General features: G+C 46.1%; 3 protein-coding genes across 3 annotated transcripts; all 3 read left to right on the top strand.

Moving 5' to 3' along the window:
• The first annotated feature begins 1,506 nt into the window (after nt 1-1,506).
• Nucleotides 1,507-6,378, top strand: PCDHGB6 (protocadherin gamma subfamily B, 6). The gene is made up of 3 exons (XM_006891203.1): nt 1,507-1,782; nt 2,107-3,832; nt 6,353-6,378. Exons 1-3 carry the CDS (start codon nt 1,507-1,509, stop codon nt 6,376-6,378), a joined length of 2,028 nt encoding a protein of 675 aa, XP_006891265.1.
• An 83-nt stretch (nt 6,379-6,461) lies between these two features.
• Nucleotides 6,462-8,930, top strand: PCDHGA10 (protocadherin gamma subfamily A, 10). Its single transcript, XM_006891202.1, has one exon. It carries the CDS (start codon nt 6,462-6,464, stop codon nt 8,928-8,930), a length of 2,469 nt encoding a protein of 822 aa, XP_006891264.1.
• A 2,899-nt stretch (nt 8,931-11,829) lies between these two features.
• PCDHGB7 (protocadherin gamma subfamily B, 7) lies at nt 11,830-15,083 on the top strand. The gene is made up of 2 exons (XM_006891201.1): nt 11,830-14,250; nt 15,039-15,083. Exons 1-2 carry the CDS (start codon nt 11,830-11,832, stop codon nt 15,081-15,083), a joined length of 2,466 nt encoding a protein of 821 aa, XP_006891263.1.
• The last annotated feature ends 21 nt before the right edge of the window (nt 15,084-15,104 follow it).

The raw sequence follows: 15,104 nt of genomic DNA, 5'->3' as shown, positions 1-15,104 counted from the left end.
GAAAATTATACATTTCTACAGTTAGGTTTTGAAGGATAGTTTGCACTTTTCTTGTTTCCTCTTTGTGCTTGCTCAAGAGGCATTTCAGCACAACACGGGAAATGAACTGGGCGCAATAATCCAACGTTAAAGACTAAAAAATAAACCAGGATATAGGAGATGATGTAGGAACAGATTCTTAGGAAGAATATCAGAGGTATAAAGATATTTTGCTGGCTTTTAAGAATATAAAAAAAATTGAATACTATCTTACTGACTTTTATTTTAAGCATAGAGACTGTTGATAAATGACACTCTAGAAAGTTGTTTGAAATGAATCTTTGAAGTTGACACAAAATTCCTTTCCAAACATATGACCCACAGAGATGGCTACTGACATTTCTGTGGAAAGATGATGGTTTTGTATTTGTAGAGAAAGAATGGCATGTCTGGCAATCATTATGAAATTCATACTAGAACAAAGATAATGATTCTAAGCCCTAGTCCTTTGTTAGTAGAAAAGGAGTAAAACATCTATGTGGTTCATATTTTCAGTTATACAAATAGGAAATTTGGCATTTTAAGTTTCTATCTTGGGTTTGTTGTTAGTACTTAGTATTCAGAAACATCAAAATATATTTTAGTTTGGGGAAAGATGTAATAACATACTTATTGATCAAAGTGTGTCTGTCATACTAGGTACCTGCTATTCTCTACTGCTAAAATATCACTTGCAAAAGAAAAAAAAAATCACTTGCTTATAAAAACGGAACACATGGCTCACTGAATAGATGCCAGTGCAGAGGGTAAAAAATGCTGATTCTAGTTTTCTTCAAATATATTTGATTTGTTGTATATTTATTGGTAATTGATTATAGAATTTAGTAAGAAAACAAAATTCTTTCTCTTCTTAATGTCTCATATTTTAAAAAGAAACATTGATTGAAAGGACATATATTTAAATGAATCAGAAGTACAGTATATATTAAACATAGATTGGTCTTGGGTTGTTAATACTTGAACTTGGGCAGTATATGAGCTGGTATATGAAGCTTCAAATGCAGTACGTTCTCTAGTTTTTGTGTAAGTTTACAACTGTCCACAATAAATCTATTTAAAACGGTGAGTCATAACTGAAAAATACCTGCTGAAAACTAGGGTGAACAAGCAAACTAAAGAGTGCCATTCTGTAACTACATTGTTGAAGAATGTGTACATTCTGGAGATGAATTCCAAAGCCATAGATTGAGGCTGCGATCCCACACTCCGCCTCTGGGCGCCGCTGTCGGCCAGTGCAGAGCCCGCGCGGACACGGAAATCGCTCTGCCTTGGACCTGACGTTTCTGCGCAGCCACAGAGACAAGGAAACCAGCTTACTCGCTGAAGCTCCACACAGAACTGACCCAGCCCGGCACATACGGAGTCCCTGCTCCAACATCGCCTGTCCGGGACCCAGAGCTCATCCAGAGACGCCCGGATTACGATCCGGGGCGAACAGGAGAGGGAAGCGCAAGACTTGGCGCCGCCATGGGAGGGAGCCGCGCGCGCGCCGGCCGGCCGCAGGTACAGCTAGCCCCGCTGTTGCTGCTGCTGCTGCTGCTGCTGCTGCTGCTGCCTTTGTTCGGCCCCGCGCTCGGCGAGCCGCTCCGCTACGCGATCCCCGAGGAGCTGGACAAGGGCTCGGTGGTGGGAAAGCTCGCCAGGGACCTGGGGCTCAGTGTCCAGGACGTGTCGGCGCGGAAGCTGCGGGTGAGCGCCGAGAAGCCTCATTTCAACGTGGACTTGGAGAGCGGGGACTTGCTGGTGAAGGAGCGGATAGACCGGGAGGAGATATGCAGAGAGAGGAGGGTGTGTGAGCTGCAGCTGGAAGCCGTGGTGGAAAATCCTTTAAATATTTACCATGTCATTGTGGTTGTTGAGGATATTAATGACCACGCCCCTCAATTCGAGAAAAAGACAATACATTTGGAAATTATTGAATCTGTATCGGTTGGTGCGAGGATATCCCTTGAAGCTGCCACGGACCCTGATACAAGCACGAACTCAATTAAAGATTATCAGATAAACTCTAATCCTTACTTCTCTTTAGTGGTTAGAGCCAATTCCGATGGTGGTAAATATCCAGAGTTATCCCTGGAGAAACCCTTAGACCGAGAACAGCAGAAGTCACACCACTTGCTACTGACTGTGATTGATGGCGGGGACCCGCCTCGTAGTGCCACAGCCAACATTGACATCTCTGTCAGGGACACCAATGATAACCCTCCGGTGTTCGGTAAAGACGAATATAGAATCAGTCTCAGTGAAAGCCTGCCACCAGGAACCTCCGTGTTTCAGTTAACAGCCGCTGACCAGGACGAGGGGATCAATGCTGACATAAAGTACTACTACGTCCTGAGCACCGCTCAGAGCACGAGGCACATGTTCTCACTGGATGAGAACACAGGGGTGATGAGAAATAACCAGCCTTTGGATTTTGAGGATGTAAAACGATACACCATGGAAGTAGAAGCCAAAGACGGAGGCGGACTGTCCACTCAGTGTAAAGTAATCATAGAAATCCTTGATGAAAACGACAACAGCCCAGAAATAATCATAACCTCTCTCTCAGATAACATTTTGGAGGATTCTCTTCCCGGAATAGTCATTGCCCTCTTCAAAACACGAGACTTGGATTCTGGGGAAAATGGAGATGTCCTGTGTAATATTGGAAGAGACATTCCCTTCAAGATTCATTCTTCTTCTAAAAATTACTACAAGCTAGTGACGGATGAGGCCCTGGACAGAGAGCAGACTTCAGAATACAACATCACTATTACTGCAACCGACAGAGGCAAGCCACCCCTCTCCAACAGTAGGAACATCACACTGCACATTGCTGACGTCAACGACAACGCTCCAGTTTTCCACCAGACCTCCTACACTGTCCATGTGGCTGAGAACAACCCTCCGGGAGCATCAATTGCCCAAATTAGCGCCTCTGACCCGGATCTGGGCCCCAATGGCCAGATATCCTACTCCATCGTGGCCAGCGACCTGGAGCCTCACGCGCTGTCCTCCTACGTGTCCGTGAGCGCGCACAGCGGGGTGGTGTTCGCACAGCGCGCCTTCGACCACGAGCAGCTGCGCGCCTTCCAGCTGACGCTGCAGGCGCATGACCAGGGCTCGCCCTCGCTCAGCGCCAACGTGAGCCTGCGCGTGCTGGTGGGAGACCGCAATGACAATGCGCCCAGGGTGCTGTACCCGGTGCTGGGACCCGATGGCTCAGCGCTCTTTGACACGGTGCCACGCGCTGCACAGCCGGGCTACCTGGTCACCAAGGTGGTGGCGGTGGATGCGGACTCTGGGCACAACGCCTGGCTGTCCTACCACGTGCTGCAGGCCAGCGAGCCCGGGCTCTTCAACGTGGGGCTGCGCACGGGTGAGGTGCGCACAGCTCGCGTCTTGGGTGACAGGGACGCTGCTCGCCATCGTCTGCTGGTTTCCATTCATGACGGAGGACAGCCGCCTCTCTCTGCCACAGCGACGCTTCTCCTGGTCTTTGCAGACAGCCTGCAGGAGGCACTGCCAGACGTCAGCGACCTTCCTGTGCCCTCTGATCCGCAGGCGGAGCTGCAGTTCTATCTGGTGGTGGCCTTGGCCTCCATCTCCGTGCTCTTCCTCCTCGCGGTGATTCTGGCCATCGCGCTGCGCCTGCGCCACTCCTCCAGCTTCACTGGGGGCTGTTTTCAGCCTGGTTTCTATTCCAAGTCAGGACCCATGGTCCCCCCTAACTACAGCGAGGGCACTTTGCCCTATTCCTACAATCTGTATGTTGCACAGACGGGAAAGACAGAGTTTAATTTCCTAAAATGTAATGAGCATTCTACACAAGACATAGTTTGCGGTGATTCTGCTGGGGACTTATTTCCACTTCATAGTGGAGATGATGTGACTTCACATCCGGAGACTCTAGCACCGGTAAGTTTCATTTCTGTGTTTTCTCTAATCTGTCATGTTTTCTTATCAGGGGTGCTGCGTCATGTTTTATTGGGAGCTTTGGTGGCAGCGCTGTCAATCTAAAGCCAGGTGATTCAAATCACGAGCTCTTCTGTGGCAGAGCCGGGTGGTCCGTCTCCTGTTCTGCTATTTATAGCCCCTGAAAACCCACTAGTGGGTCATCGATCATTGGGTTCTGACTCGAAGGCAATGAGCTGGTTTAGTGTATTCATATTTTAGGGGAGCTCTGGTGGCACAATCCTTAGAGAACTGTGTTGCTTGTGCAAAGGCCATGCCTCTGGAGCAGTTTGAATCCATCAGCCAACCAACGTGAGAAAAATTGGCTATCTCCTCCTGTGTCTTTTACAACCTCCAAAAATCCACTGGGGGCTCAACCAGCAGTCCACAGCAGTGACTTTTTTGACTGACATAATTTTCATATCTAGAATCCTATTCAGGAAATATATGGTCAGCCATCATCTTGTCTTCTTAACATTTGCTTTTTACTGGGTATATTTCATCCAATGATTTATTTGGTTCATAAATTGCTCTATAGAGTACAACAACACTGCTAATAACTTGTCAAGCTCTGAATTCTGGAGAATAGTCCGCTGGGAGTTGTATTGCTAAATGATAGGTGGTACCTCTCTGGTGATTCATCCCAGCAGCAGATCTGAAGAAGGATGGCCAACCTCTTCCAGTAAGATTTTAGAAAACCCACTGCAGGCTCAGCGATGGGTTGGTTCTGAGTAGATAGCAATGAGAGTGAGTGCAAGCTTCTGTATAAAGAAATAAATCACACATGTTTGAATCGGCTGAAATTTAATAGGAATTTTCCACATAGTTTTTAAATTTTTAGAAAATATTCAAGCAAGCTTTCACCATCTATGTGTGTACTCCTTTTGAATATGGCTTTTGAAGAAATAGTTACTGTAAAGAATCTCTTTCTCAATGTGCTTTGATAGATTTCTCCCCAACTTGTAAGCTTCCAGGGAGGGTGTAATCAGCAGATTCATGAACTCCCTTAAAATGTATGCAAGATTTGAGATGTTCACATCTTGGGAAAAGAATCAACACTTAGTTTATACTAGAAGATTTACACAGTCCCTCAAATTCAATACTTATGGAGATCCCTACAGGAATTTTTCTTTTCAACTTTTGAGGTTTCTACTACATTATGAACATGTTTTGAGCCAATGTCTTTATATTTTCCTAGAGTTCAAATTGTATTCATCTCCAATCTCTTTTCCTTTACTTTGAAAGACAAAGACATCTTCAAGGAAGCAGATTAAAGTATTGCTCTTTATACTTCATCTCTGATTCACTGCTATATAACCTCTGAAGAAACAAAAAGGTAAAATCTTTACGGCATGGTGACAAAAATTCTTCAGGAAAATCTGTGTGAAAGATGTGCAACTCCAAAAATTCATTTCTGAGGAAAAATCTGCTGCTAAGTTGACTGGCATACATTATTGAAGATGTGTGAACCACTTACCTTCCGCTTCCATATGAACTGCCTATGAGAAGAAATTATTTATTTTGGTTTCAATGCCATGGTAACAACAGGTCATTTGACATAAATATTTATGAAACAAACAAAATTTCTATTTTACTCATCCCATTTTAAAAGTTTACAATGCCTAAAATTCTAGCACATTTCTCTCCTCATTTCAATATAAATATAATTTAAGCTCTAACATATATTCTTCTGAGTTTGTGTTTATGCTACTCATTTAAATAGATTCTATGTCTATATAAAGTGTATTTTTTTAAATTTATCAAAGCTCAAGATTACTTGAGGAAGGAATATTTTTATGTACTTGATGGCACGTAACAACAACTACAGTAACAATGGTAAACAATTCAGTTAAATAGAAATTTTAAAAGACTTTGAAGTGAATTGTCTCTAAGAGTTATATGGATACAGAATTTACAGGAACATTTGCCAAATATAACTGGGCCACTTAAGTCACAATCTAGCAATAAGCTGAAATAGTAAAAGCATTATTTTCCTATTTAAATGGGTGCATTTCTATTGAGAAAGTGAAAATTGTGACTATATTTAATCAACTTAGTTACTTAATAGTTTATGGTACTTTAATTGCATTTTATCCTCCACTAAGAAATTTACAAATGGTAATTGATTTACCTGTATGAGCGTAGGAACCAAAGAAGTAAGGCAAAACAAATTACCCTACAACCATGAAGTTGCCTTTGTTTTCCGTTGCATATGTAATAAATGGGTGCAGTATCTTCTCGGGACTCTGGGCGCCGCTGTTCACCTGCTCGAAGAGCGCGCAGACAGCTCTCCATCCGGAATCTCGAGCTCCAACTATGCAAAGCCCCACCTTGGATACAACCTGGCTCTGCAGAGACACTCTCTCCGGAATTTAAGGTGCCCAGGTTATCTACAATCCCTGAAGCCACGGAAAGAAAAAGGGGAACGTACTGAAAGACACAAGCGTGCCCGTCAAGGACTTTTGAGATAATTCCATTTCCAGACAATGGCCTTTCAAAGGAATCATTTCTACCGCAGCGAGCTGGCCCTGCTCTGCCTTTTCCTCGGGATGCTGTGGGAGGCTGGAGCCCGGCAGATCCGCTACTCCGTTCCTGAGGAGCTGGACAAAGGCTCGTTCGTGGGAAACATCTCCAAGGACCTGGGACTGGAGCCCCGCGAGCTGGCGGAGCGCGGCGTCCGCATCGTCTCCAGAGGTAGGACGCAGCTCTTTGCGCTGAGCTCGCGGAGCGGCAGCCTGGTGACCGCGGGCAGGATAGACCGGGAGGAGCTATGCGCCCAGAGCGCGCGCTGTCTGGTGAATTTCAACATCCTCGTTGAAGATAGGGTGAAGCTTTTTGGGATAGAAATAGAAGTAACTGACATTAACGATAATGCCCCAAAATTCCAAGCAGAAATTCTAGATGTGAAGATTAATGAAAACGTTCCTCCAGGGGCGCGCTTTCCGCTTCCTGAAGCTGTGGATCCGGATGTGGGCGTGAACACCCTACAGAGCTACCAGCTCAACCCCAATAAGCACTTCTCTCTGCGGGTTCAGAGCCGACCCACTGGCGTCAAGTTCCCCGAGTTGGTGCTGGAGCGCGCCCTGGATCGAGAGGAGGAGTCAGTGCACCATCTAGTGCTCACTGCCTCAGACGGCGGCGACCCTCCCCGATCTGGCACTGCTCTCGTCACTGTGACTGTCTTTGATACGAATGACAACGCGCCTGTCTTCACCTTGCCAGAATACCGGGTAAGTGTTCCAGAGAACCTGCCTGTGGGCATGCGGCTGCTGACGGTCACCGCCACCGACAGGGACGAAGGCGCCAATGGAGAAGTGACATATTCATTCCGAAAATTACCTGACACACACTTGTTGACATTTCAGCTAAACAAAAATAGTGGGGAAATAACACTGTCAGAAAATCTAGACTATGAAGAAACAGACACCTATGAAATAGAGGTCCAAGCGGAAGACGGGGGAGCGTACCTTGCAACTGCGAAAGTTCTGGTAACAGTGGAAGATGTGAACGACAATAGTCCAGAGGTGACCATCACATCTCTGTTTAGTCCTGTGACTGAAGATTCCCCTCTGGGAACTGTTATCGCTCTTTTAAATGTGCACGATTTAGACTCTGGGCAGAATGGACAGGTTACCTGTGCCATCTCAGAGAATCTGCCATTTAAATTAGAGAAGTCGATTGATAGCTATTATAGATTGGTGACACACAGAGCCCTGGACAGAGAACAGGTGGCCTCTTACAATGTCACAGTAACAGCTACAGACAGCGGAAGTCCATCTCTATCAACAGAGGTTCAATTCACTTTGCATGTGGCAGACATCAATGACAATGCGCCCACCTTCTCCTACCCCTCCTACTCCACCTATATTCCAGAAAACAACTCCAGAGGTGCCTCCATCTTCTCAGTAACTGCTCATGACCCCGACAGCAAGGAGAATGCTCAGGTCACTTACTCGCTGACTGAAGACACCATCCAGGGTGCTCTCCTGTCCTCCTACATCTCTATTAATTCTGACACTGGAGTCCTGTATGCTCTACGCTCCTTTGACTATGAGCAGTTTCGAGAGTTGCAGATGCAGGTGACAGCATGTGACAGTGGGGACCCTCCACTCAGCAGCAATGTGTCACTGAGCCTGTTTGTGCTTGACCAGAATGATAATGTGCCCGAAATCTTATACCCTACTCTTCCAACTGATGGCTCCACTGGTGTTGAGCTGGCGCCCCGCTCCGCAGAGCCTGGCTACCTGGTGACCAAGGTGGTGGCGGTGGACAGAGACTCGGGTCAGAACGCCTGGCTGTCCTACCGCCTGCTCAAGGCCAGCGAGCCAGGGCTGTTCGCGGTGGGGGTGCACACTGGCGAGGTGCGCACAGCGCGGGCCCTGCAGGACAGAGATGCGCTCAAGCAGAGCCTGGTGGTGGCTGTCCAGGACCATGGCCAGCCCCCTCTCTCGGCCACTGTCACGCTCACCGTGGCCATAGCTGACAGTATCCCAGATGTCTTGGCTGATCTGAGTAACATCGAGCCTCCTGTCAATTCAGACAGCTCAAGCCTCACACTGTACCTGGTGGTGGCTGTGGCGGCTGTCTCCTGTGTCTTTCTTGCCTTTGTCATCGTGCTGCTGGCACTCAGGGTGCGGCGCTGGCACACTAAGCGTCTGCTCCAGGCTTCCGCCAGCATGTTGCCAAGCTTGCCCGCCTCACATTTTGTGGGCGTGGATGGGGTTCAGGCCTTCCTGCAGACCTATTCCCATGAAGTCTCCCTCACCGCGGACTCTGGGAAAAGCCACATTATCTTCCCACAGCCCAACTATGGAGACACACTCATCAGCCAGGAGAGCTGTGAGAAAAAGGATCCTTTGTCTTTGTTAGATGACTCCAGATTTCCTGTAGAAGACACTCCTTTGGTTCCAGTGAGTTCTATTTTTATTCCTTTCCTTTCCTTTCTCTGTTTGTGATTGATTTTACTTTTAGGTTTGTCATAAGATGGGAAAACTCAGTCTTCAAGTCCTCATCATTTTCTCCCTCAGTTTCAGTGGCATTTGCCCCTTTCAAAACATGAATGAATGAAATTTGTTGATCATTAAGACTGATACTTTACAATGAATACCTCTTGTCTTACAGCTACTTTGATTAGTTTTGCAGTGTCTTACATTTTATAAGTTTTCTGAATTGTATACAGAAATGTCAGTCAATTTGTACCCAGCCTGGGTGGCCATATGCCATAAACCCTAACATCTTTAACTCCTTGAAGACATGCTCTTGTTTTGAAGGCAGATCTAGTGAGAACAGATAAATATAAGAAGAAAGCATTTGCTTCACTGGAGTTACAACCCAAACAAAGAGCACTGAATGTTGTTCTTCACAAGAAGGACAGTACCACTTTGTGGTTAACATTTTTCAACCTGAGTTTACAACTGACTACACTCCTACAGTGATTTAGAACTGCTCATTGGTGTTCTATTAACAATTCGTGTAATGTATACTTACCCATGTCCAAACTCTTCCTGGCAATATTGCAGCATTATTTTGCATAGGATTCTCTAATTTCATAGTGCTTGGTGGAAGAGAAAGCAGTTTCACTTGAGTGTCCTTACGGGAGTAAGGAGTTTGCAGAGTCTCTAGTAGGTTAATGCAAAAAAGCTTTGTGTTGTGCTCTTTCTGGTTTTGCTGTGTAGGTTTTTTTTAATTTTGTTTTTGGAGGGGTTTTGGTTATTAAATTCCTAAATCTCTAATATTTTTTTTAAAAAAAGTGGATTCGGAGGCAGACATATTTAGGTATGTGTTCCTAACAGGAACTGGGGTTGCATCCCAAAGGTGTTTCAGACGAGCTTGAGTGTGTTCAGGGTGGTATGGCTGTAAAAGCCAAGGGTATTTCTCTTTAAAGTAGAGACAGTAATACTGTCTCTGAATTTGGAAATAGAAAATACTGGAGTAAGTAAAAAAGTAATCTCAGGAGATCAAAATATAATATAAATGAAGACACAGACATAATTATTTGAAACAAATGATCACTGGAGTAACTGATGAAACCACCAGTTCTAAATATAGGTATGTATTTGGATTGATCTCTTACTTTTAAATTATTGATAATGTTACTTTAAACTATGGGAGCATAAATATGTGTTTGTTGTAACCTGTGTCAAATACTCATGACAACATTACTCCCCCTTCCCCTTTGTGATGGACCTGTAGTAGAAGAGCACATTCTTCAGGGTCATAGTTACCAACCATGAAGCCATTTAAACTTCTTTCAATGAGAGTGAAAATTATTATACATCCATCTCAAACAACGCCTTTATTTTGAAAATTAGTGGTTATTACTCTTTGCCCATTATAGTTATTATAGGCAAGTATTTTTAAATAGAAGTATTTAAATGCAGTTTTAAAACCTAGATGCTTGTATTGAATATGGGAGTGGTTGCTTTCCAGCACTAGAATGTAAGTGGAAAACAATTACTTTCTAGGTGACTATGGGTTTGGGTTGAAGACTCTCCCCTACCCTATGTGACATGTGATAGGTACTACCAGTCTCATGAATACTTAGAGCAGTAACAGTGACTACTTCTGAAAGGAGGAATTGGATAGCAGTGGGAAGTGGGATAGCAGTACCATTTTTCACTATATTCTTTTGCCTATTTTTATTTTAAAAGAATTCTTTCTATTAAAATAAATTAAAAATTTGGTGTATAAAGAAGATGTTATGACCATCTGTAAGTCTCTAATATTAAAATAATTTTGTTCTTGTCAACTTGTATGTAAAGAAAAAGTTTTCTTGAGGTAGAATTCACTCTCATCAGGTTTCTGATAAAAGACACTTTGGGAAATGCTGTCAGAGACCTCTCCAAAATGCTGAAGAACAAGGATGTCAACTTAAAGAATGAAATGTGCTGATCCGTGGTTTGTTTTTTTTTTCCGGTCACTTGCTATGCATCTGAAATTTAGATAATGTCTAACGATAGTGGAAGAAGAATCTATGCCTTTGAGTTGTGATGTTGGAGGAAGGTACTTGAATATGCCATGGACTGCCAAAGAACAAGCAGATAGATATGTCTTGGTAAAAGTGCAACCAGAGCGCCTCTTGGAAGCAAGAGTGGTGAAGATTTTTCTCACATACTTTGGACATGTTGTTGGGAGGCCCCAGTCCTCAGAGAAGGACATCATGCTTGGAAAGATGGGTGTAAGAGAGGAGGACCCGCCACAAGATGGATTGAGACAATGACTGTAACAGGGAGCTCTCCTGTATTAGGATATCCTGGAAGAGGACAGGTCCAGGTTCAGCTCTGTTTTTCACAGGATCGCTATGAGTCGAAGTGGACTCAAGACAACGTAAAGTAACATAACATAGCAAACCGTAACATCATACCATACCATACCATACCATACCATACCATACCATACCATACCATACCATACCATAACATAATTTATTGTTTCTGAAACAATAAACGCAGAGGGAGAGACTACACCTATTTACCCCTTCAGAGCTTGTGGTTAATTGGAATTGACAGAAAAGTCCCGCTTTTTGGTTCGCAGCACAATTTGTTATGGACTAGGAGAAAAGCAGGCTGCGATCCCACACTCCGCCTCTGGGCGCCGCTGTCGGCCAGTGCAGAGCCCGCGCGGACACGGGAATCCCTCGGCCTAGGATCTGACGTTTCTGCGCAGCCACAGAGACAAGGAAACCAGCTTACTCGCAGAAGCTCCACACAGAACTGACCCAGCCCGGCACACACGGATTCCCTGCTCCAGCACCGCCTGTCCGGGACCCAGAGCTCATCCAGAGACGCCCAGCTTGCGGCTCCTTAAGTGATGCAGGGGCGCACAGGAGAGGGAAGCGCAAGACGTGGCGCCGCCATGGGAGGGAGCCGCGCGCGCACCGGCCGCCCGCAGGTACAGCTCGCCCAGCTGCTGCTGCTGCTGCCGCCTTTGTTCGGCCCCGCGCTCGGCGAGCCGCTCCGCTACGCGATCCCCGAGGAGCTGGACAAGGGTTCGGTGGTGGGGAAGCTCGCCAGGGACCTGGGGCTCAGTGTCCAGGACGTGTCGGCGCGGAAGCTGCGGGTGAGCGCCGAGAAGCCGCATTTCAACGTGGACTTGGAGAGCGGGGACTTGCTGGTGAAGGAGCGGATAGACCGGGAGGAGATATGCAGAGAGAGGAGGGTGTGTGAGCTGCAGCTGGAAGCCGTGGTGGAAAATCCTTTAAATATTTACCATGTCACTGTGGTTGTTGAGGATATTAATGACCACGCCCCTCAATTCCGTAAAGATGAAATAAACTTAGAAATCAGTGAATCTGCCAGTCCGGGAATGAGAACAAAACTTGAGTCGGCTAAAGATCCAGATAATAATATTAATTCACTGAATAAATACCAACTAAGTCCTAATGAGTATTTCTCATTGGTGGTGAAGGACAATCCCGATGGTGGCAAATACCCAGAATTACTACTGCAGAAGGCTTTGGATCGGGAAAAGCAGAGCGCTCACCACTTGGTCCTGAAGGCCTTAGACGGAGGGGACCCTCCTCTAAGCGGCACCGCACAGATACGGATCCGAGTAGTGGATGCCAATGATAACCCCCCTGTGTTCAGCCAGGACTTGTACAAGGTCAGCCTGAGGGAAGACGTGCCCCCAGGCACCTCGGTGCTGAGGGTTAGGGCCACAGACCAGGACGAGGGCGTCAACGCAGAAATCACCTACTTCTTAGTCGATGTGGCTGATAGAGCCCAGCAAATGTTCACTCTGAACTCGGCCACAGGAGACATTCTTACTAATCAGTCTTTGGATTTCGAAGAAGTAGAAAGATATTCGATAGATGTGGAAGCAAAAGATCGAGGATCTCTTTCTACACAGTGTAAGATAATTATAGAAGTTCTGGATATAAACGACAACAGCCCAGAAATAATAATCACCTCTCTCTCAGATCAGATTTTGGAAAATTCTGGCCCCGGAATGGTGGTAGCCCTCTTCAAAATACGAGACCAGGATTCTGGGGGAAATGGAGACGTCATGTGTAGTATAGCAAGAGATGTTCCTTTCAAGATTCATCATTCTTCTAATAACTATTATAAGCTCGTAACCGACGGGGGCCTAGATCGAGAGCAGACCCCAGAGTATAACATCACCATCACTGCCACCGACAGAGGCAAGCCCGCCCTCTCCTCCAGCATGAGCCTCACGCTGCGTGTCACCGATGTCAATGACAACGCACCCGCTTTCAGACAGCCGGTCTATGTAGTCCATGTGCCAGAAAACAACCCTCCAGGGGCCTCGATCGCTCACATCAGCGCCTCTGACCCCGATCTGGGCCCCAATGGCCAAATCCTCTACTCCATCGTGTCCAGCGATCTGGAGCCTCACACGCTGTCCTCCTACGTGTCCGTGAGCGCGCACAGCGGGGTGGTCTTCGCGCAGCGCGCCTTCGACCACGAGCAGCTGCGCGCCTTCCAGCTGACGCTGCAGGCGCGTGACCAGGGCTCGCCCTCTCTCAGCGCCAACGTGAGCCTGCGCGTGCTGGTGGGAGACCGCAATGACAATGCGCCCAGGGTGCTGTACCCGGTGCTGGGCCTCGATGGCTCAGCGCTCTTTGACACGGTGCCACGCGCTGCGCAGCCGGGCTACCTGGTCACCAAGGTGGTGGCGGTGGATGCGGACTCTGGGCACAACGCCTGGCTGTCCTACCACGTGCTGCAGGCCAGCGAGCCCGGGCTCTTCAACGTGGGGCTGCGCACGGGTGAGGTGCGCACAGCTCGCGTCTTGGGCGACAGGGACGCTGCTCGCCATAGGCTACTGGTCTCCATTTGTGACGGAGGACAGCCGCCTCTCTCTGCCACAGCCACGCTGCTCCTGGTGTTCGCAGACAGCCTGCAGGAGGCGCTGCCCGACCTCAGCGACCGCTCCATTCCCTCTGATCCGCAGGCAGAGCTGCAATTTTACCTGGTCCTGGCCTTGGCTTTGATCTCTGTCCTCTTCCTCCTCGCAGTGATTCTGGCCATCGCCCTGAACTTGCGACGCTCTTCTACCCTTGCTCCTGGGGGTTGCTTTGAGTCCGTTCTCTGTGCCAAGACTGATCCTGGGGTTCCTCCCAATTACAGTGAAGGAACTTTGCCCTATACCTTTAATCTGTGTGTGCCTGGGGATCCAGCTAACCCAGAATTTAGTTTCCTCACATCTGTTGATCACTGTCCAAACACTCAAGATACTTTCAACAAAAATAGCTCCTCAGTACTATTGGCTAGCCATTTAACACCTGGTGTTGAAGCAGACGAGACTTTTAAACAGGTAAGTGGTTAAATAATGCATTCGTGTTCCAATATTGTGTGGTACTCTGTATTTTCAAGATTTTAGATACTCTCTTCATCAAGTTCCCGAACTCAATGTTGCTAAGCCTGTTGCAATCTATTACTGTTGAGACTCCTATGGCCATTTATTACTATTGATACTTAAGTTTACAATGTTTCAATCCTACTTTTCAAGGTCATTTAAGATAAACTCAGTAGTGAAATGCAGATGGAATTTTATAAAATGAAATACCTTTTAACTGAGAATGTCCAATACAGTTATATTTTTATATCCTAGTGTTTTAAATGATAATCCCAAAGCCATTAAACTTTTGTCTACTTATTTCCATTATACTCAAACATTAATAACAATGTCGTTTGCATCCTCAACCTGGCTGATGTATTGTCAGAACATCCACAATGTTCTGTTTCCACATTTGCAAATATCATTCCTTTGGGTCTAATAGTCAATAGGAACTAAATCTAGCCTTCAAATTTGCAGTTCCAGTAGAATTATGAAAAGTCAAAAATATGTGATTCCTTTTCATTATTACTTCTCCTATAAGAGCTCTCTGTAAACTTTAAAAATCATATTACATATTTCTTCGCTGTTGGCCATTTTAAACTTTACATTGTTAATGTCAAAGAGGTAAGTAAAAATACTCTTCAGTCCTGAGTTGGGTTTTTTTCTTACACGTTGCAAAAATAAGATTGGACTGTAGGCGCCGCTGTTCACCAGTCAGGGAATGGGGAGCTGTGGCGTCCCTCCCGCCCCACCTCCGTCTGCAGCACAAAGAGCTTGGGTACTCACAGATTCTGATGGCCAAATCTTAAAGTACTTCTCCTTCTTTTGGA

The sequence above is a fragment of the Elephantulus edwardii genome, unplaced genomic scaffold (assembly GCF_000299155.1).
Source record: "Elephantulus edwardii isolate Elephantulus edwardi_28Jun2011 unplaced genomic scaffold, EleEdw1.0 scaffold00095, whole genome shotgun sequence".
Taxonomy (NCBI): Eukaryota; Metazoa; Chordata; class Mammalia; order Macroscelidea; family Macroscelididae; genus Elephantulus; species Elephantulus edwardii.
The sequence above is the reverse complement of the archived record's forward strand: the minus strand, read 5'-3'. Positions and strand labels throughout refer to the sequence as shown.

Excerpts from the sequence above, each read along its gene's own strand:
- PCDHGB6 (XM_006891203.1), top strand. The coding sequence starts at position 1,507 with ATGGGAGGGAGCCGCGCGCGCGCCGGCCGGCCGCAGGTACAGCTAGCC. Across the intron at positions 1,783-2,106 it reads TGGAGAGCGGGGACTTGCTG|TTATCCCTGGAGAAACCCTT; the intron begins GTGAAGGAGCGG and ends AAATATCCAGAG. Across the intron at positions 3,833-6,352 it reads AGAGTTTAATTTCCTAAAAT|GTGCCCAGGTTATCTACAAT; the intron begins GTAATGAGCATT and ends CCGGAATTTAAG.
- PCDHGA10 (XM_006891202.1), top strand. The coding sequence starts at position 6,462 with ATGGCCTTTCAAAGGAATCATTTCTACCGCAGCGAGCTGGCCCTGCTC.
- PCDHGB7 (XM_006891201.1), top strand. The coding sequence starts at position 11,830 with ATGGGAGGGAGCCGCGCGCGCACCGGCCGCCCGCAGGTACAGCTCGCC. Across the intron at positions 14,251-15,038 it reads CAGACGAGACTTTTAAACAG|CACAAAGAGCTTGGGTACTC; the intron begins GTAAGTGGTTAA and ends CTCCGTCTGCAG.